General features: G+C 43.3%; 2 protein-coding genes across 2 annotated transcripts; one reads left to right on the forward strand and one right to left on the reverse strand.

Moving 5' to 3' along the window:
- Positions 1-1,397: 1,397 nt before the first annotated feature.
- On the reverse strand, positions 1,398-7,092 carry gja1b (gap junction protein alpha 1b). Its single transcript, XM_062550772.1, has 2 exons — positions 6,949-7,092; positions 1,398-4,954 (listed from the first exon to the last, which is right to left on the reverse strand). The coding sequence occupies exon 2, from the start codon at positions 4,936-4,938 to the stop codon at positions 3,784-3,786; it is 1,155 nt and encodes a 384-aa protein (XP_062406756.1). The 5' UTR covers positions 4,939-4,954; positions 6,949-7,092; the 3' UTR covers positions 1,398-3,783.
- A 7,354-nt stretch (positions 7,093-14,446) lies between these two features.
- Positions 14,447-20,865, forward strand: hsf2 (heat shock transcription factor 2). The gene is made up of 12 exons (XM_062551648.1): positions 14,447-14,643; positions 15,435-15,543; positions 15,642-15,769; positions 15,859-15,986; positions 17,085-17,160; positions 17,339-17,400; positions 17,537-17,615; positions 17,929-18,047; positions 18,275-18,511; positions 19,081-19,183; positions 19,346-19,412; positions 19,708-20,865. The coding sequence occupies exons 1-12, from the start codon at positions 14,551-14,553 to the stop codon at positions 20,082-20,084; spliced, it is 1,578 nt and encodes a 525-aa protein (XP_062407632.1). The 5' UTR covers positions 14,447-14,550; the 3' UTR covers positions 20,085-20,865.
- Positions 20,866-21,009: the final 144 nt, after the last annotated feature.

Here is a 21,009-nt window from a genome sequence, read left to right on the forward strand (position 1 = left end):
ACTGCAGCCATGCAGGGCTTTTCTGTGGCGGTCTGAAGGTGCTCCCTTCTGAGCCATATGCACCAAGTGTTTAGTGGCCTTTCATGTAGACGGCCAATGAAAGCAGATGGGCATATTTTCGGTAGCGTAACCTACATTGGTGTCCTTTTGAAATGCCGGCCCAAGGCTGAAATTCCGCCCCCCGAACCGGTAGTTCAAGAGTTGGCCAGGAAGTCAGCCGCGTAGTACACTATGATTTCTGTTGGGTTGAGAAACAACGATGAACTTGAGAAACGTGTAATTTTGTATGTCGAAAAATGCAAAGCTAATTTATTCCACAGCCGTGGCGCTGACGAACGTTTGAGAAATAATAATGAAGAGAAAAAAAAAATACTATTAATAAAAGAAGAATAAAAACAGGGAATTACAAGGACCACTCGCCCAGCCGCTTTTATTAGGGCACGGGGCCGACGTCACAGCGTGGGGATGATGTGCCATTTTTAGTCGGAGTTGGCAGCGTTCGGCATGTACACTCTGTGCACCACCCTGGAGCTGTGGTCGGTGTGGTGGTGCACAGGCTCAGACGCCAAGGCTCTCTCTCTCAGTAGTCTGTGGGGGAAATAAAGCTTTATGTGCAGTAAAACTGTCCTCACTCGAATCCTCGCGTTTCCAAAAATAAACACAGAGACGTGCACAAACATCGCCCGACTCTTTCTTCTTCCTCCGACCTGCCCGGGAAGTCGATGCCGCTGAGCAGTTCGCTCACAGCGCCTCAAGAGGGATACAAAATATTAGAATAATCATGAGCATACAGGTGTTCGGATGGGCAGGAAAGAGGAGGCAGTTGCCCCAGCAACGTTTGAAAGCTTTTGACTGCTGAGTCCTAATTGCCGACAAACACATATTTCACGCAGTTCGTTTTAATTGGGACAAAGTGCTTGTCTCCAGCTTCACATGGGTGGTAATAGGGGCATATCATGCTGATGATATTCTGTTTTGGGAAGTGTATAACAGGGCAACAATTAGTCACACTTTGTTTATAGCTTTCCCTTTCCAACGTCCATGTACCTGAAACCACCGCTTGTAATATTCTTGATGATAAAAGCTGAATGTAGAATTGAAAATCTGGATTAATTAGCACTAGATCAAAGTCAAGGGGTTTTTGCTCATTCTTGTTTCAACCACATGTGGTCCACAGATTCAGTTCCAGCATATGGTTTTGTTTACTGTTGTAGAGAGGTTAAATAGGAAACTTGGATAAGGGAGAACACATTGGATCTTTGGATTTTCAAACTTTCTTGTGCCTTTTAAAACATATATGCAACAGATCTTATCAGGACTTTGCTTTCTGGTGGCAACTGGGCCCATACATTTGAGTCTAACATATGTACTGTATGTAAAATGAAAGGAAACACATATAAGAAAGAAAAAAATCTTTATTGGTTAAAATAGCTTTTCACAGATATGATTAATGATGTTTTGTTTTTGTTCTGTTCTGCTCTGTTTCTTGTCATGCACTTGAACACTGTACAACAGTGGATTTCCATGGAGTGACTTCATTTCATCACACTTCTATCAAACAAATATACAAACAAATTTTTGTCTGTCATTGGATGGAAAATCTGATATTGATCTCAACAGATCCGGGTCAAGACCAAAAGGTACAGCTCTGTATAAATGTGGTCATTTTTTGCCTTGTATGCGGTAAAAATAAATTAGTATCATGCATATCAGAGAACATTTGCCACGTTTTGCATCATATTACAACCTAGCCAGGATTTCAGTGCAAACACCATTGTAGCCAAAGATTCTAGAATCTTTGATTGTAGCTGAAACAAAATTCCTGATCCTGCGTGTTCGAGTACCAAAATACTATGATGCAAAGTTGTGGAATTCATAATTGTCCAATTGAAATTTCATCAACTAATGGTTGGTGTTTGTGGAGCTACTTTGGTGTATACCATATTTTAATATAGTGACTAAATATTAGTCCAGCTCTCTAAGCAGTCTTCTAAAAACTCACATTTGTGACACAGTTAGCTTGATTTACAGTACTAAAAATCTATCTCTCAAGCAGCAAAGATTACATTGAATAAAAAAAAATAATAACAAAAAACACTCTCTACTGCCCTCTTCTCCCAATCAAAAAGAACAAAATAAAACATCACCTTTGAAAAGAGAAAAACAAAACATGTCTTTCAAAAAAATGTTTTGGGGCAAAATTTTGCCAAAAAGTCAAGCTGTGTTTCGGTCTTCCAGCAGCTTTAGTCCACACATCCAAAATATCCCAAAAACAAAATAATAAAACTGACAGCACATAAATTCAAAGTTTATCAGGAAATGACAGTCCACTACAATTATTAAAAGAGCGTCCTTTCACTTATTGAGAAGTGTACTTCTGAAATTTGGATTATGGTCAATAAATATGCAGTTGGGTCTAGTGACTTCAAACATTATATAACTATGACCTTGGGTAGTAGTCAATCCTCATCTAGTGGTGGATGTCCTGTAAATGTTTGGTAATAAATAAATAGTATGTCACGACATTTAGCACTATTTAGCAGAATATTTAGCAAAATTGACTCACAACCCTGTTTCACATGATGGATTTGAGGTCCTGTGAGAGAAGACTCATCATGGGGACTAGACACCAAGTGTAGTTTCTTTTTTTCTTTTCCTGTCTGTTTTCAGTAAATTAACAAAAACCAAAAATCGCCACTACAAGTGCAACATTTTCAAATTGGAATGTTTGTTGTCCTTTAAACTGTATCTGTTTAAGTGTGTGTGTGCGTGTGTGTGTGTGGGTGTGTGTGTGCATGCGTGTGTGTGTGTGTGTGTGTGTGTGTATGTGTGTGTGTGTGTGTGTGTGTGTGTGTGTGTGTTCGTGTGTGTATGTTTCTGTATATGTGTGTGTGTGTGTGTGTGTGTGTGTGTGTGTGTATGTGTGTGTGTGTGTGTGTGTGTGTGTGTGTGTGTGTGTGTGTGTGTGTGTGTGTGTGTGTGCGCGTGTGTGTGTGCATGCGTGTATGTGTGTGTGTGTGTGTGTGTGTGTGTGTGTGTGTGTGTGCGTGTCTGTACGTGGTCACTGGATTACAACAACACAGGTCGATCAAACCAAACATCACACATCACCCAGGCATAATCTTCTAGTGTGAAGTGAGGACTGTCACGGGGACCAGCAAACAGAACATCTCGTCCGAGTCTTGTGCCTTTCCCTCCTCCATAGCTGTTCCGTTGTTAAGGCTTGTTAGCTCCACTAGTTTCAACATCATCATTAATGGATAGTACCTCCAGCAGTGTTAAGTAATTGTTTTTTTTTCTTCTTTTTAAGTCTGATGACTAGAGTCTGGTGAGGCCAGTGGATGAGGAAGGGAGGGGGTGGGGGGTGGGGAGGGGGGGTAGTGAGGGGGTGAGGGGGGTTGTGGGGATTCGGGGGGTAGAGAAGGAACCACCGGCCTCACCACCCCACCCCGGTTGGTCTTCACTCTTAGCACGCGAGGTGGCCTCTTGGTGCTTTCTGTTCTCTGGCCATGGTGACCCCCCCCCCCCCACACACACACCCGACCCCCCCCTCCGCGCTCATCGGAAGACAAAGGGATCGAGAGAGAGAGAGTGCAGGGGACAAAGAGAAAGAGTGAAGGAGGGGGGGAGAGAAAGACGATGTAGGGTGGTGGTGGTGGGGATGAAGAATGGCGGGGTGGTGGTATTGGTTGTGGTGGTTGGGGTGGGTGGGGGGGTGAAGAGTGCCAGGGACGGGGGACAGCGGGGTGGGTGTTGGGGGGGGGGGGGTGGTGTCCAGCCGGACTAGACGTCTAGATCGTCCGGCCGCGGCCGACTGCTCATGCGGCTGCTGGCCCGGCTGCACGGCCTCGGGTCCATCAGCGCCAGCGGCTGCAGCTCGTGGCCCGGCGGCGTCAGTTTCTTGTGCTCCTGCGTGTCGTCGGGGAAGTCGAAGGCCTGCGCGTGCGAGTTGGAGATGGTGCTGCCGTTCTGGCCCAGCCGGTTCTGCTCCGTGCTGTAGTTGGCCCAGTTCTGCTCGTTGGCCTGCTTGTTGAAGTTGCGGCAGGAGTTGGTCCGCTCGCCCGTGGCCAGCTTGTAGCCCGGCGGGGACATGGGCGAGAGGGGCGCGGTGGGGGACGAGCAGCCGTTGTAGTAGGCGTACTTGGAGGTGGACAGGTCCTTGGGCGTGGTGCTCAGCGTGCCGCCGGCGGGCGGGTAGATCGTCTTGTTGTTCTGCTTGACGCGGTCCTTGATGCGCTTGAAGAAGACGTAGAAGAGCTCCACCACGTTGAGCGCCAGCGACACCAGCGACACCACCAGCATGAAGATGATGAAGACGGTCTTCTCGGTGGGCCGCGAGAGGAAGCAGTCGACGCGGTGCGGGCAGGGCACGCGCTCGCACGTGTACACGGCGTTGAGGGTGAAGCCGTACATGTACCACTGGATGACCAGGAAGCCCACCTCGAAGAGCGACTTGAAGAGGATGCTGACGATGTAGGTGCGCAGCAGGGCGCCCTTCATCTTGACCTTGCCGTGCTCCTCCAGGCCGTACTTGAGCTTCTTGAGCTCGATCTTCTTCAGCGGCAGCTCCACGTCGCCGCCGTCGTTGCCGATCACGTTGAGCTCCTCCATCTTGCGGTTGAGCTTCACCTCCTTGCGCATCAGGTAGAAGACGTGCGCCAGGTACAGGAGCGTGGGCGTGGAGACGAAGATGATCTGGAGCACCCAGAAGCGCACGTGCGAGATCGGGAAGGACTTGTCGTAGCAGACGTTCTCGCAGCCGGGCTGCTGCGTGTTGCACTTGAAGGCGGACTGCTCGTCGCCCCAGGCCGACTCCACGGCCGTGCCCAGCACCAGGATGCGGAAGATGAAGAGCACGGAGAGCCAGACCTTCCCACCGGCCGTGGAATAGGCCTGGACCTTGTCCAGGAGTCTTCCTAGAGCACTCCAGTCACCCATCTCGAGGGAGATCTAACTGCAAGCAGATGAGAACCAAAAAAAATCGGTCATCCATCGGACAGGTGTAAATTCTTACATAATGCTAAATCAAATCAAAGCCATTCCAATATGCGGTACTGCATGCATCAGTGACATCAAAGGCGCGTCAGATTGTTTTGCAGACTGTAGTGCACATCCATGAGCCTGAGATATCTGATTGATCTCGTCCTAAGAGCAGATGAACTCTGTTCACAGTTGCATAAACTCTTAGGAGGTGAACAGCTGCCCATGCAGCTGACGGTCAAGTTTGATTTGACCATTTTTGTTGTATAAGATTAAATATCTTCCTGTATCTGTACCTATCCATCATCAAATCATTTTGAAAGAAAAGTGCAAACATGAAAGAGCATATGATTTTGTTAAATAAAAGAAGTCAATGTGGCATGGACATCTCAGTTGATTTGTAGAAGTTGCTTTTACAGTCCCCATGACTTCTAAAAACATTTCACTGCAGCAGTCCATACATCAGCTGAAGAATGTCCAGCCCAATCTGTAGGTCTAAAGTGCACCTGTGTTCATGAAGTGAATTCCTATTTGCCACCATATACTCTCAAACAGGCCTATTCTACTTGCATCTCTCAAACGCAATGCAGTCGATTTATTGGAGTTTACAAACAACTTTAGGTCACATCTTATGCCGGTGGCCGCCGTACTTTTCACATGTTTCAGTGAGCGCAGGAACAAGAGCTTTGTTCTGGCACGGACGTCTCTGTGTTCTGAAGTCATTGAAACATTTAATCTTGGTAGCGTACTATGAGTGGGACAATTAAAAACTATCGAAACACAGGAAAGAAGAGAGTGACTGCACACATATTTCTGCATTAAAACACCAATGACCACTAACTAATCTTACCCTGTTGTAAAATGTAAATTAATTGTTTCAATTTGCGGATTGCCCAAACCCTGTCAATTTCATCCATGACTCAAAGCCCCGGCATAACTAATCCTTCTTGCTTTCTGTGTAAAACGTCGAAATTATAGACTATTCGCTGCTTTTAGGGCACGCTGTCGTGACCACAAAACGGGGTGTATAGGAGGTGACACTGACCGCTGTCTCGAATAAATTGCATATGGCTTAAATACGCAAAATCTACTCATTTATGCGGTAATTCCTGTGGTTTGCTCAAGACGCGTTTCTTTCCTTTGCATATAATTCACTACCAGTTATAGCGCATCTGAATGAATTATTAGGCCGACGTAAAGCATTCAATCCGTATTTGTTTACATGCATAACAAACTTCCTCCTGGTCCCTATCACGTCCACTCTATGCTAAATGTTGTGTTGCTTTGATCCGCGATTAAAAACTCGCAATTCCTGATTCGAGTTCACAGGTAGGCCTAAGATTCCAGATGGAGCATTGGCCTGATAGAGTGCCATCCAGAAAGAACTTCACATTCCCGCAGCTGTGAAACGTGTGCCCTCCAGATGCGCGACACAACTAAAACCAAGTCGAGTTCAAGTTAAGTGTAACTGGTCTTAACAGGGGAAAGAGCATTATCCGATTAAATTCTAGCGGTGGAAACTGATCCTGCTGTAAATATGGTTTATTTCCCATTCATTTTTGTCTGAAAACCCCTTAAAATGTCAAATAATTAACTGTTAATTGGTCTCAAGACTGTTATTGTTGGCAAGATCACCTTCTCATTTCGTCGTCAGGATGTCTAAGCGACTGTGTTGCCTAAGATGCTCAATATTGTAATGTAAAATTATTTTCCAGTCTGTAAAACAATCTGAACACTAAAAGCCTGGGTGATTTACAATAGCTGCTTCTATAGCACTTCATCTGTTTTAAATGATCTAGTTCAAAATCAACTCATTGAGATAGCTTCAAAACAAGTTGCGTCTCATATAATAAAGTTTGGTAACATAGCCTACTTTCCCAAACAAAGTTCTCACTAAGTAGACTACTATCAAATCACAAAAAGGTGATCTTTCTTCCTTTAAAGTTCTCATATTAATATAAAACTTACCTGGAAAGTCACCAAGAAGTGAGAAGAAAGCCCAGAGAGGGACTTTCTCCGTAACTTCTTCTCAAACAGTCACCGCTTTCTTGAAATCCAAGTTTGGGACTACAGAGAAACTGAGCACCACTTGTCAAACTTTCCTTGCTTATAACAGTCTTCGTACGGGTTGGGAAGGAGGGAAGAAATCCAGGGAGAGAAAAGTTTTTTGTCACCTGATTCCCTACGTCAGAAGTTTCGGACCTCCTGGACTCCTTGCTGAACCCGTTAACAAACCTACACATTTGAACGCAGGGAAGCGCACATAAAGTTTCATTCTCTGGATTTTTTCGTTTACAAATCTGGGGAGTGCGGAAGTTAATTAATAAGACAATTTGGTTCCACGCTCTATAAACCATCTTTAAACGAGTTTGTGATAGTTTAAATAAAATAAATAAGCTAAAAGTGTAAAGTGGTTTGGAAGGGATGGCTCATTTTACGCATGGATTTATCATATTTTCCAGTCCGACCATGCAACACCATGATTTCAACATCACTTGTCTTTGGTACAAAATATTGTCTTATCGATGTTTATTTTGACTTTTCATCTCATACACAAGATAGAGAGAACCTTACCAGTTGTAGACTTGGAACTCCAGTCATACACAACGTAAAATAAGGGTACTTGCGCCATCTAGTGTCTATTAGGATTACACAGGTGACCTCGTGAAATGTCACCTAATTTATGTAAAGCCGGGTTCACATCGGACGCGTCATGCGCTGCGCTCGCTGTTGCTCTTGGTTGAGGTAATGTCCTAAGGATTTTTGTTGTGTTTATCCCTGGGCTCTGCGCAAAAGACTGTGTGGTCATTAAAATGAAATGAAAAGACTTATGATTTACAGTGTGCTGCGGTCAAAGTTCAACATGGTTCAACTGACAGCAGGATGCGCACAAGCTGCTAAGCGCCAAAATGCCGCTTGCGCTGCACTTTGCTCAGGCCAGTTCTTGCGCGGGCAAGCCATTGACAATAATAGTTTTCATAGCACAGTGCTACCACTTGCGCGTACAATGTGAACCCGGCTGTTTTATGTATTTTTAAGACTAGGAGTACGTATTTTATTTCATATTAGCTAAAAGAGACAAAACAAAACAGAAAGCATTATATTATTAGTATTTTCTCACACATTGGCACTGGCAGTGCAAATTGACTTGGTAAAATCTACCTGTAACTGTATACTGTACATAATCATTCGCAATCACTTCCATATTTTCATTTTTCTCTGTAAAGCGTATAGATCTGTTTGTCACTGCACTGAAAAAGAGACACAGAAAGTGCAGTGGAGAGTCCTGAACCATGATCTACTGAGTGCATCCACTCAGGCCTTGCGAATCCAATCACAAGTTTTTCAAAATTGAGTTTGAATTGGTCTCATTAGGTGACATTATAGGTATTATCATAAAAGGGTGCAAAGGGAACCACCAAATGAATTGCTGTAAACCTCTGAATGGTCAGAGGCCTGCATGGCTAGTAGGTCTGTATTTATATCCCAGTTGAAGTAGCATGAGCTTGGCCTTTTGCTCCAAGAGGCCTTGGTCATTGGTTCTTGTCCTCCTCCTTTTCCTTTGGCTGTCCTGTTCTTCATTCGGTCTATCATGCATCCCTTCTCTCTCTCTCTCTCTCTCTGCTTCATCCTCCACTCCACTCCCCTCATGTCATTCTTCTCATTGGTATCCTGTACTCCCCTCTTCATCCTCAAACACATTCCTTAAATCGAAATCTCCACCCACTGGTTGCAGCTCAGGTGCCTGTCCTTGGCCCAACGGCATGGCCCGGAGGCTTTGCTGCATCGCCTCCTCACACCTTTCCCGAACTTTGACCTGCACCATGAATCGTTATGGTAACGAAGGAAATCACAATAGCCTACTCCTCAGGAGCCGTACCAAGAGATGTGGTGCCTGTTCTCTGTGTTCAGGCCACCCATATAGAATTGGACCTGAGAGATTCTGTGTTTTTGGAGATGTGATGTGAACAGGCTTCAGAGTGCAGTTTGGATTCTTCAGTGATGTTTGTAATAGATGGATACCTACCTTCCTTCAACAAGAGGCCTGTCCTGACACTGGCAAAACAAGACAGGAAATTCAGATATTAAAATTGTTAACACCAGATGCATTGAGCAGAAACATTAGCATGGCTTGTCCCTCTATCTATAAATAGTATAGTTAGTGCCACTAAGTATAGTAGTGCTATATTGCCATCTAGTGGTAACTCACCAATTTCCACAAAGAGACGCATTCATGACTCACAACTCACACTTATACTTTAGAAAACAACACCAGCACATGAAGGCAGCACAGCAAACAGGCAGACAGAGAGACAGGTCTCACTGCAGTTTTTGAGGAGTGGTACAGGGGTGAATGAGGAAGAGGGTCCTCTTAATCCAGTGGACAGTCAGGCTGCCCACCTCCAGCTCCATCACCCTGCACACACACACGCTCTCTCTCTCACACACACACACACACACACACACACACACACACACACACACACACACACACACACACACACACACACACACACACGTAAACCCATGCCTGATCTGATTTGGATTTCGCCCTGCAGCTCAGGCTGGAAAAAAGCACATCTATCTCTCCTGCGTCCTGTCCACATCTTCTGGGTCCAATCACAAACTAGCTTATCCAAAAGGCGCACCCGGATCGTTGGTCTGATTGGGTTGAAGGACTAGCCAAAAGACTCATTTGAACTATGCTCATTGATCACACCTCTTGTGCAGTAGAAATACAGCACAGACTTCCCAGATTAATGTTCAATCTTAAAAGATTGAGTTTAGTATGGTGATAAACAGACTAAGGTATTAGATATATTAGATGGATTTTTCTGAAGTCCTGGAGGCCAAAGTTTTTTATTTGGGACTGTGGCATTTGGGAGCCTGTGATCCACCTTTTCTGTAGAGCAGGGCCCGCCAGGGATTGCAGGGGGTCCGCACAATGTTGCCTGGGCTGAGGTTGTGAGCCTGGTTACCAAAATTATATTTGGGCGCATGAAATTCATAAAGTCCCAAAAACACACTCAATTGGATAATCAAAACTCAGGATAATCCAAATGAAAACATATTTTTGTCCCACATTTAAATCCATGTAGGTATTTATTACCTCTGACCTCTGAACTTAGGCCCTGTGTCCACCAATCGCGTTTTTTGCGCCAACGGCGACAATTTTCAAAATAAAGTCTATGTAGCTCAGCGTTCACAGCGCTGAGCGCCCTCGGCGGAAAAAAGCTCTCGGCGCTGACCGTACTTTACCGCAGCACTCAGAGCGGTCAAAGTTGAAATCTGTTCAACTTTTAGAACAGTGCCGGGCTCGTCAATGTCACTTCTCGTTATAAACCATCTCTGGTTTTGGTATCTTAGCAACAATAAACACTTCTCAAAGCGTCGAGAAAAGGAGGTTGAGGGCGCTCTCAGTGTAAAAAACGCGGTTGGTGGACACAGGGCCTTACGTAAGCAACCTTCAGGTCGGGCTAGGCATTGGTAATTAATCCCCGGATGCCGATTGTTGAATAAAACAACGTCTTGTGTGTCTTTGTGGTAGGAGATCGAGTAGGGGGCCCTGGCTTGTCTTAGACACAGGCAAGGGGGCCTTCAAGGAAAAAAGGTTGGGAGACACTGCTGTAGAGAGATTACAGTTTTTTACGATTGTTTACACACTAAAATATTTTTTTTCACACAATTAGCAAAATTTTACTCCAAGGAGCAAAACACCTCCACAGATTTGCACAACATTACACACAATGTCTGCTTCACCCTTTTTGCAAAACATTACACACAGTGATTTGTAAAACTCTACACACATTTCCACACCTTAGACACAGATAAGGATTGTGAGGTTACTTCCTTGTCATTACAAAGCCCTGGATCGCCAATGACTACACTAATGAACGAATTGGATAATCACATCCACCAGGTGTGTAAGCACACATGTGCAAATTTGAAAACGCATTACTCAGGTGTGCTATACAGTCTTGTTGCTTTTGCAGTAGTTGCTCTTCAGAGTCAAAGTGTATGTACTTTATGCAGTAGTTTTTGTTTGTCTACATATTTTATTTGTTCAATTGATTTCATTGTTGGTTGATTACTGTAACTGATTATGGTTAGAAATACTGTAAGTATTGAAAGAAATACTTGAAATATTCAGTCTACAGCAGTCTTCAGTGTTGTACAGTGCAAGTGCAAGTTTATAGACCTATTTATGTACACTTTCCCTATGTAGAACTAATCATGAAGAATGTTGTGGGTTTGTCACTATTTTTTGGACATCTAAATGATCCCTTACATAACAATGCCTGAGACACATGCTATTTCCTAATTTTTCTTTTCACACTGCATTTATCACTGCAGTGTGAAACTGGCTGCGATAGTGTCTGATCATTGAGGACTGTGTTTGTTAAATGACAACTAATAGCATTTTTACAAATATGTGTATATGTTTTGACTGAAGTGTATATGTTTTGACTGAAGTGTGTATGTTTTGACTGAAGTGTGTTTGTTTTGACTGAAGTGTTTCATTTTGCAAAGAATCTAGGAATTATGCAAACTGAGTGTGGCATTTGGATACCTGTGCTTAAATTTTGTTAAAAAGAACTCGGTTTGAAAAATTGTGTGTAAGCAATTGAAAAAAACTGTAATATGTAGGTTGAAAGTGCTGCCGCTGAACCACACCCGATAGTTATGACATCCAGCCTGAAGAAACATAGGTCACAGGTATTATTTCATATTCAAGGATACTATCTTGTATACTATCACTAAACACATCTGCTGTTGTTTGGTTATGATCATTTTGCTGTGTATGGGGAGAAACCTCTGCATTTGTTTTCAATTTATAGGGCCTGGTCAGCAAAAATCACCAGATATATTTTTCAGCATCAGACACGAATGGACAGCTAGCGGATTGAGAGGATATATTCACAGATTATTGGCTAACTCGTCCCCTTTAATGATGGCTGTGCCAGCTCACTAAGGGCTGATGACATCCTTTGTCGTAGACAGAGATGAGAAGCGGTCCTTAATCCTGCCAAGCACAGCACATAGTCAGCTTGACTAGATCAGTACTCAATCTAAACCCATGGATATTGGTACTGCAAAAACACACACTTGTTTATGATCTAAACCAGACAGACAGACAGACAGACAGCTCCTCTGCAAGGTGGGACTCTCAGTAGCCCAGCTCACGGTCATGGTGTGCAGTGTGCGCCATAAGATCCACTAACCTCAGACCAGGCAAAGATTGCATGGAGGCAATCACAGCATTCACATGCACAACATGCCTTGAGCTGTTAGAGTAACGCAGAGATGGAGTAAAGCCATAAATGTCAATCACATGCATGCGTGTTCACGCGCGCACACACGCACATACATACACAACACAAGCCCAAACAAAAACAATCATAACTGTAAGGGGTAATTATCGGGGTATTACTTGTGTGTGTGTATGTCTGAGTTTGCGCTTTGACCTTTTCATCATGAGACATGACTTGCACAGGTGGTTACTGAATTTAAATCAGCTGATTTCCTCATTAATGTGTTGGCGTAGCAGCATTCTGCAGATTCCTATATAACAATGCAGTCTTGTTACCTGGTTAAGACTGACAGGTGGGTCTCACTCTGGCTCATGGTGGGAATTCCTAGGACTCTTGCAATGACTTACCATTGAGCTGTGGACCAAATCACTGTTTTTTGCTTTTTTTCCCCTTTAATCTCTTAAAATATTTCATGTATCTTATTGTAATGATACTGCAATTGGAGTTTTACATGATCAGATATGGGCAACAAAGTCATACTGGGACACTTTCTTGTTATGTTAACCAACGTATAACTTAAAAATAATCTTATGTATGAAAAATCATAAAATTATTTTTTGTCAGCATAGTCACTAAAATGTACTGTAAGTAGAATGAGTTTCAAGACAATGGATGGGTCTCGGGGACCATAGTCTAAATGTTCAACTTTCTGGGCCTTACGGTTTTTGCTCCACAAACACTTTTGGGGAGAAAAATAAGAACCTTAATAATAATCTGAACAAAAATGGTAGGGTTTCCAAAGATTCGTGGCTTGGACCCCTAGATATAAATATCATGTTCTAGACCTATAATAGCATTGCTTGATGCAGTCTAGTCTCACGTAAAATGGTTGTGGGAAAATGCAGAAAGTTCTGAAGGATGTCTTGAAAGTTGACAAATGGTTATGGTTATGGTTATGGTTATTTAGCAGACGCCTTTGTCCAAAGCGACATACAAATAAATAACAATACAAATTAAATTAACAGTGAACAATTACAAAATAGGGAGAATAGTAATATTATCAGTAAAACAATAATTTTAAGCACTAACCTAATGAGAAATAAAACAGTGAAATGAGAATAGCAATCAAATAAGTCACTCAGTTAATTATATATAATAATAATAACTAAAGCATGGTATGGCTAAATTTAAGGACAATAGCAAAATAAATGTCAAATTCTATCAATGGACAAATTATAACAAAACAATACTATTATACAAACCATAACACATCACAAACTCAAAGGACTAAGTGCATATCAAACAAATATGCCTTAAGACCCCTCTTAAAAGATCCAAAGCTGTTGCTGGAACGGAGAGCACTGGGCAACTCATTCCACCAAGTAAACCTTATCACTTTCAGTTTGCATACATAGTTCTAACTATGTGTTGATGTCATAATTCAGTTGCATTGTCCTTAAGACATCTCCAGTATGATGTATTCAGGAAATCAAAATAATAATAATGATAATAATAATAATCTGATTGATTTTTTTTCTACAGGCCAAAGCGAATGGCCTACAAATCAAGGCTCTTCTGAGGCGGTGTGTGTGTGTGTGTGTGTGTGTGTGTGTGTGTGTGTGTGTGTGTGTGTGTGTGTGTGTGTGTGTGTGTGTGTGTGTGTGTGTGTGTGTGTGTGTGTGTGTGTGTGAAGGCTACATGTAATTCCTAAAATTAATATTCTATGACGTAGCCTATATAACACTGTCAACTTTTTACAAATATATAATAGGCTTATAGGGTAGACTAAGCTTGCATCTGTAAAAATGATTTGAAATATTTTAACCTGCAACCTTTATAGATTGTACATTGTGCTGGTTAGTTTGTTTAACCTACCAAGAAAGTTGTGTGTTCACAGCTGTTAAACTGTAACATAGGCCTACCTTGTAGGTATAAGTTCAGATCAGGCTATGAACATCTCTTGAAGACAAAATAATTATGCTAATCGTCATTGTTTTGTCTCTGGACGTGACAAACCACACATTGAGCTCAGCCCACAGTTGCAAGCTACAGCCAGGACTACTTGGACTGATCTGAGGCCTGCTGACGTGAGGAAAATGCATAACTAGCAAGACAACCTACATGGGCGTACACGTGAGAGAGCTTACGTAAATTGGGAATCGTCCAATCAGCGTGCGTAAACTGGGTAGGAAGTTGTAGACTTCGCCGTTTTTTCCCCGTGTTTTCTTCAGCTAGTGCCCCCATCTGTTTGCCTTGGTCGAAAATAACGAGGCGATTTATTGTTTTTCTTTCTAAGGTTTATCTCATTTCAGGCGAAATGAAACACAATTCCAATGTCCCTGCTTTCCTTACAAAGCTTTGGACCTTGGTTGAGGATTCTGACACAAATGAATTCATCTGCTGGAGTCAGGTAAAGTAAAATGTATCCGTAAAGGATGTCACTCTTAAGCTAACGTTAACAGGCTAGCTAACATTTGTGTCGGTCGTTTGCCAGCTAACTTAGACACGACAAAAAAACAAGAGCATAACGTTAGATTATCAGCGCCTCTGTAACATAACGTTAGCCATCTTGATATGTTTTCAAGAAATAGCTGCTATCGTGGCCCTAAAATTGTTTTGGGTGACGTTTACGTTACAATTTGCATGCTTGACAGTGGATAACATTGGTAAGCTAACTTCACCTAAGGAATGACATTAGCAATGTCTTGGAAACTAACGTTTGGCAACTAACGTTAAACATATATATTTCTAGTTGGCCTTGACTTGCCATGTCAGTTGTATAACTGCCACAACACCGCGCTATTGCACGGATATTTGTCTGATATTTGATGATCCTGGGTTTGTTTAGGTTCTCGTCAGATTGCTTTCCAGTAGTTAGCTGGCACCGTTAACTTTAGCTTTCGACTGATGCAACTTCTTCAGCCAGCATGATATGTTCCAGTTTGTTACGAACTGGCTTTAAGTTAGTTGGACTGTTTGAAGTGGTGTAGTTAACTAGGTATACCAAAGTTGTTGTTTTTTTCTGTGCTTAAGCTAAGTTAAGACAGCACGCTTGTTTTCCTGAGAAATAACGGGCAATAGGTCAAAATGTTTAGTTGGCCCCAGAGCCATGGTTGGCCCCATTTTGTCGGAAGTGCTTGTTGCTAAGGAAACATGTGTCGCACTGTTCTAAAACCTCAGTCTTGTTTTCTTTCCTTACAGGAGGGGAATAGTTTCCTCGTTTTAGATGAACAACGATTCGCTAAGGAAATACTGCCTAAGTTCTTCAAGCACAACAACATGGCTAGCTTTGTCCGACAGCTGAATATGTGTAAGCAGCAGCGTCTCCTCTTTCAGTGCACCAGTTGTCCTCTCCTCTCCTGCATGCTTGACGGTGGCAGCAGCTCACAGGCTTTGTCTCTCTTCCAGATGGCTTTCGGAAAGTGATGCACATTGACACGGGCATAGTCAAGCAAGAGCGAGATGGGCCCGTTGAATTCCAACACCCCTACTTCAAGCATGGCCAGGATGATTTGCTTGAGAACATCAAAAGAAAGGTAGCACCTTGCCGTTTGTCACGCAGTTCAGTGCGCTTATTGAGGTCTATTCTGTTCATTCCTTGGTCCTTTTGTGCTTTGCACTGTAGGTGTCCACAAGCAGGCCTGAGGAGAACAAATTGCGGAGGGTTGAGGAACTGTCAGAGATTCTATCCAGTGTTCAGAATGTGCACGGGAAACAGGAGAATTTGGATTCCAGACTTGCCACTCTGAAAAGGTATCTGTTAGCATTGAGTGCCATTGAAATTGGCTACTAGTAGCACGGTTGAGATGTGCTCTTATTAATGCAATCAGTTGATAGTGTTAGTTTGACACACTGTATTTATTGGAAATATTACATGATATGGCTTGATTTGCATTGAGCTCAATGAGCATCAAACAGGCTAATAGGCCTACTGGAAAAAGCACCATGCCAATCTCTAGCTATGGTGAAGGGTATGTGATGATGTGGGGCTATTTTAATTCCAAAGGCCAAGGGAACTTTATCAGGATGCATAATATCCTGGATCCATGAAATAGCTGGCCTTTAAAAATAAAAATCTGCCTGCCCCTATGTTAACCCTATGTGATAAATTCCCATAGGGTTACATAGGGGGTCAAATACTTCCTTCCCTTAGCATTTAAGGAAAACATTTATTTATTTACGATACATTCTTCAATCACGTGTGTGTGTGTGTGTGTGTGTGTGTGTGTGTGTGTGTGTGTGTGTGTGTGTGTGTGTGTGTGTGTGTGTGTGTGTGTGTGTGTGTGTGTGTGTGTGTGTGTGTGTGTGTGTGTGTGTGTGTGTGTGTGTGTGTGTGTGTGGGGGGTGTCCTTTTTAATCTGTTAAACTATAGTACATGACTGAACTGCAATTAATCAAATCAATGCCCAGTTAATTCAAGACTGGTCTTGACGTCATGTCAACCGTTAGAGACATATTATATATAGTGTTTATGTTGTTATACATGTACAGTAGTAATGGCTCTAACCTGGCTGGTGCACCCTCTAGTGGTTGAAGCTAATATCTGTTTATATGAATGAACCCTTCTAAAATAAACAGTCTCTCATTGTAACCAGGGTAGAAGTTTCCTTCAATTATTGAAGGCAGAATAAGATTCACAGTCAGATCCATTCTTCACGAATCACATACAGTAATACACTGCACAGTGTCAAGCATGACTGTGTCATATTGAAAGGTTGTCGGCATAGCTTGGCTTGATCTAATTCACGCCTGCCATTGGACAGTCACGGGCTGCAGCGGGGGATAGGGGAAGCCTGCAGTGCTGTTATCACCTCCTCTGTAGTCAAGGCTGTGTCCTGCTCTGTCTTACAGGGAGAACGAGGCTCTGTGGAGAGAGATCTCAGACCTGCGGCAGAAACATACTAACCAGCAGCAAGTCATCAAAGAGGTACAGTGTAACACAGAATTGATCTGATTTCATAAGATACTTCTGGAAGGTCTTAGAGCCCCTATAATTTCGACATCCATACAGTACAATTAGATTGTGTGTGTGTTGGCAGTATGACTGCACTGCTTTAGGGCTCAATAGGCCTTCATTTAAACTCATTTAAATTCATCTCCTTCAGCTGGTGCAGTTCATCTTCACGCTGGTCCAGAATAACCGCATTCTAAACTTAAAACGGAAAAGGTAAGAGACACACCCTTTCTAAATCCCGAGCCCTCCATTGTAATGAGGGAAGAGTTAAATTGTGGTCTTTTCACTGCGTTGTACACGTTCAGGGCATTTACGGCACACCCTCTCCCCTCCTACTTCTTCTACATAGGCCTCTACTGCTGAACAGCAATGGGAAGAAATCCAAGTTCATTCACCAGATATACGACGAACACGTGGATCATAGCAAAGTACGTGCACAGCTTGAGCCTTGGTCATGTGTTGGATTTGTGGCCGATATTTTTATTCCATGTTATTATTGTCATTTTCAACCTCTGCATCTCTCTTCCTGATGAGATAGATATAAGGCAGGCTCACTTGTGTGAAAGTGAAGTCTGCCCGTGGGAAAAAAAGCCTAATTTTGTACGAATCAACCGTCTCAGTTGTGTGATATTGGTGGGGGACTTTTACTACCTTTATCTAAAAATGATATAATCTAATAATTGACTAATATTCTGAGTGAAGGGAGTGTTTTGAACTGAGACTCACAAGTATGTCTTCTAGGGGTCGGTCAGTGAAATCAACGATCTGAAGAACAGCACAGAAATATCAGAAGATGTCATCATCTGCGATGTCATTAATGAGGATTCTGACTCCACCAGAGCCCTGGACCTGGACCAGATGTAAGCAAAGCAGACCTTTATCGTATTCAGATTGTGTCGAGTTTAAGGAGCCTAATTTGTTGACAGACCGTGCAAAGTATAATGGATATGTAATGATATCAGTATGTAGTAATGATGGTAATAATGTAGGATATGGATGGATCCTTCATATTGGTCTATGCTTTTTAACGCATAGTCTTTGCCTGTCATTCAAATGACAATTAATGCTGCTCTCTCTTCCTCCAAAGGGATGTTGAGATCATTGAGGTCAGTGAGGGCAACACGGTTTCGCCAGGCACATTGACGGTGGAAGACGAAGTGGAATCCGAAGAACCTTCTAGAAGCATGACTGACAGCCTTCCCACCAGCAGCGCCCTGCAGCTCAACAAGCCCTGCAGCCTCAGTCAGGAGGATCCCCTGAAGATGATGGACTCCATCCTGAAGGAGAGCGGAGCCATCTCACAGAACATCAATCTCCTGGGAAAGTAAGTTACTCTGGCTATCACCATACTAAGCTCAATCTGTTAAGATTGAACATTAGTCTGGGGAGTCGGTGCTGTATTTCTACTGCACAAGAGGCGTGATCAAATGGAAAAACAGGAGAGATAAATGTGCAGGTTTCCAGCCTGAGCTACAGAGCGATATCTAATCGCCAGCAGATCAGGCTGGGTTTACCCAGTCTAGAAGGACAGTAAGTGGCACATGGTCCAAAGGCTTATTAGGGAGTTTACATTTGCCATTGTCATCCGTGTGCAAGGAGATGCGTACCAGAAGTCATGTCAATTCAGCAGCCATTTGGTATGCTTTGGTGTCATTTCTGCTGGTTGGCCTATCACAACATGTCTGCAAGATGAACAATGTGTGGTGTGTCATATATTTGATTTCTGGTGTTCAATATATCTCTCTCTCTCTGTGCGTGCGTGCGTGCGTGCGTGCGTGCGTGCGTGCGTGCGTGTGTGTGCGTGCGCACACTTGGTCTTTTTACTAATGTTGCCATCTTGCCTGATGACCTGAGGGGTCAAAACCTTTCTCCTGACGTCTTTTCTTCTCTTAGGGTGGAGCTGATGGACTACCTTGACAGCATTGACTGCAGTCTGGAAGATTTTCAGGCCATGTTGTACGGAAAGCAGTTCAGCATTGATCCTGATATCCTAGAGGTAAGTGGATCTTCCTATGGATCTGTCAATGTTCAAATGATCAGTGCATTCAAATGTTGACATACGATAATATTGTGAAATGGTAAAAGGAAGCACTTCATTCCAGAATTAGTTCTTTCAGAAAAGTTCGACATGTTATAGTGGTACTCTCCAATTTTGTAGGGAACAGACAGTTCCAAGGGAACCATTGAGCTGTTTTCCAAAGAATTGAAGGCCGAGGCTGACGCAGGTAACTATTTTTGTCGTGTACAGTACTTTAGACCTGGTTGTAGGTTATCGAATCTTCTCAACTCATTTCCACAGTAATTTCCTGTGTATTAGTTGCATTGTGTGTAAGCCGCAGGACAGTACTTAATTCAAGTTAAAAAGAAACAAAACCATACCAATACCATATTTACTACCTGGTGTATTAACCTCGACACAGCTGAAAAAAAAATGGTAAAATCAATGTATAAGCCACAGCTAATAGTTGGGGAATTACGGTAACAGTCTCATACATACCCGTCCCCGTCCCCCCTTCCCAGCTGACAAGCAGCTTATCCAGTACACCAGCTGTCCCCTGTTGGCTTTCCTGGATGGCTGCACCCCACTGACCACGGAGTCCGAGACCCCGGCCCCCATCTCCACCTCCTCCAGCGGCCACTCCCCGACTACGTCCGCCCTCAGCATGGGCCTCCTGGAGCCCTCCGACAGCCTGGCAGGGGTGGGGTCGGTGCCGGAGGACGAGCCGCCGGTCGACCTGCTGGCCACTCCCATCGAGGGCGAAGAGACGCGGCGCAACACGCTCATCCGCCTGGAGCCGCTGACGGAGGCGGAGGCCAGCGAGGAGACGCTCTTCTACCTGTGCGAGCTCAACCCAGACGTCACCGGCGATGAGACCGTCGTCCCACTGGAGCTCTGAGGAAGCACGGCGTGCGACTGGAGAGGGAAGAGAGAGGTGGGGCGCCTTGCAGACGACAAAATCAACACAAAGAAAAGGATGGACCTTTTTGTATATATTCATCAAAATGATGATCTATTTATTTCCAAGTATTTTTTGGTACATACTTCTTATCCACTGTTGAAAGTTTCCGTTTGTTTTTTTTGTTTGTTTTTTTAAAGAAAATAGATGTTTTGTTTGTATTGTTTTTTTTATTTCCCCATGGGTGACATTCCGTCAGCTATTTGCAGATGCTTTTCTTTGGGAAATCTGTGTCCAGACACTCACAATATAAGTGCACATGTTGACACACACATGTACGAACACACATACTGTAGTTGTTTATGTTAGCTGTTCTGAACGGAGTTTGCTGCGGATATGTTGCTGGTTATCCACTGAAACACCTTGTGTGTGGCAGGTAAATATATATCGCTTACAAAACTGTAAGAGTCAAAGTATGTGTGAAAACATGAAAAGACAATGTCACATTTCTGTAAATAGAAAATGGTAACCAGAAAACAAACTTGTGGCCCTTAATGTAGAAAGACATGGAAAGTGCCTGCATCTCCGTCTTCTTTTACTATGTTACCATATTGTTTCTGGTATTATAGAAACCGCACCATTCAGAATTTCAAGTAGTCTGGCCTTTGCGTATGTCGTTGATAGCGGAATGTGCACAGACCTCTGTGACTGTTAGCCTTTCTTGTGAGCTTGTTGTCATTCTCTCAGGCTTGGCTGTAACATTAAAGGAACTGCAACTGCATTTTGGATGTCAAAGTCTCTTATCCAGCCAGAGCTGTCAAATGTGTACAACCACCAAATTCATCTTGAAAACCTGGTGTTAGTTGGCTGATTATATTGACTGGGAACAGCACAACTTATCATTCAAGTTAGTCAACTTTGGCTT

This window comes from Sardina pilchardus, chromosome 12 (genome assembly GCF_963854185.1).
Source record: "Sardina pilchardus chromosome 12, fSarPil1.1, whole genome shotgun sequence".
Classification (NCBI taxonomy): Eukaryota; Metazoa; Chordata; class Actinopteri; order Clupeiformes; family Clupeidae; genus Sardina; species Sardina pilchardus.

Bases quoted from the DNA above. Each gene is read 5' to 3' on its own strand.
- gja1b (XM_062550772.1), bottom strand. From the start codon at position 4,938: ATGGGTGACTGGAGTGCTCTAGGAAGACTCCTGGACAAGGTCCAGGCC.
- hsf2 (XM_062551648.1), top strand. From the start codon at position 14,551: ATGAAACACAATTCCAATGTCCCTGCTTTCCTTACAAAGCTTTGGACC. The intron at 17,161-17,338 runs GTACAGTGTAAC...CATCTCCTTCAG, and splicing joins AGCAGCAAGTCATCAAAGAG to CTGGTGCAGTTCATCTTCAC. The intron at 19,184-19,345 runs GTAAGTGGATCT...CCAATTTTGTAG, and splicing joins TTGATCCTGATATCCTAGAG to GGAACAGACAGTTCCAAGGG.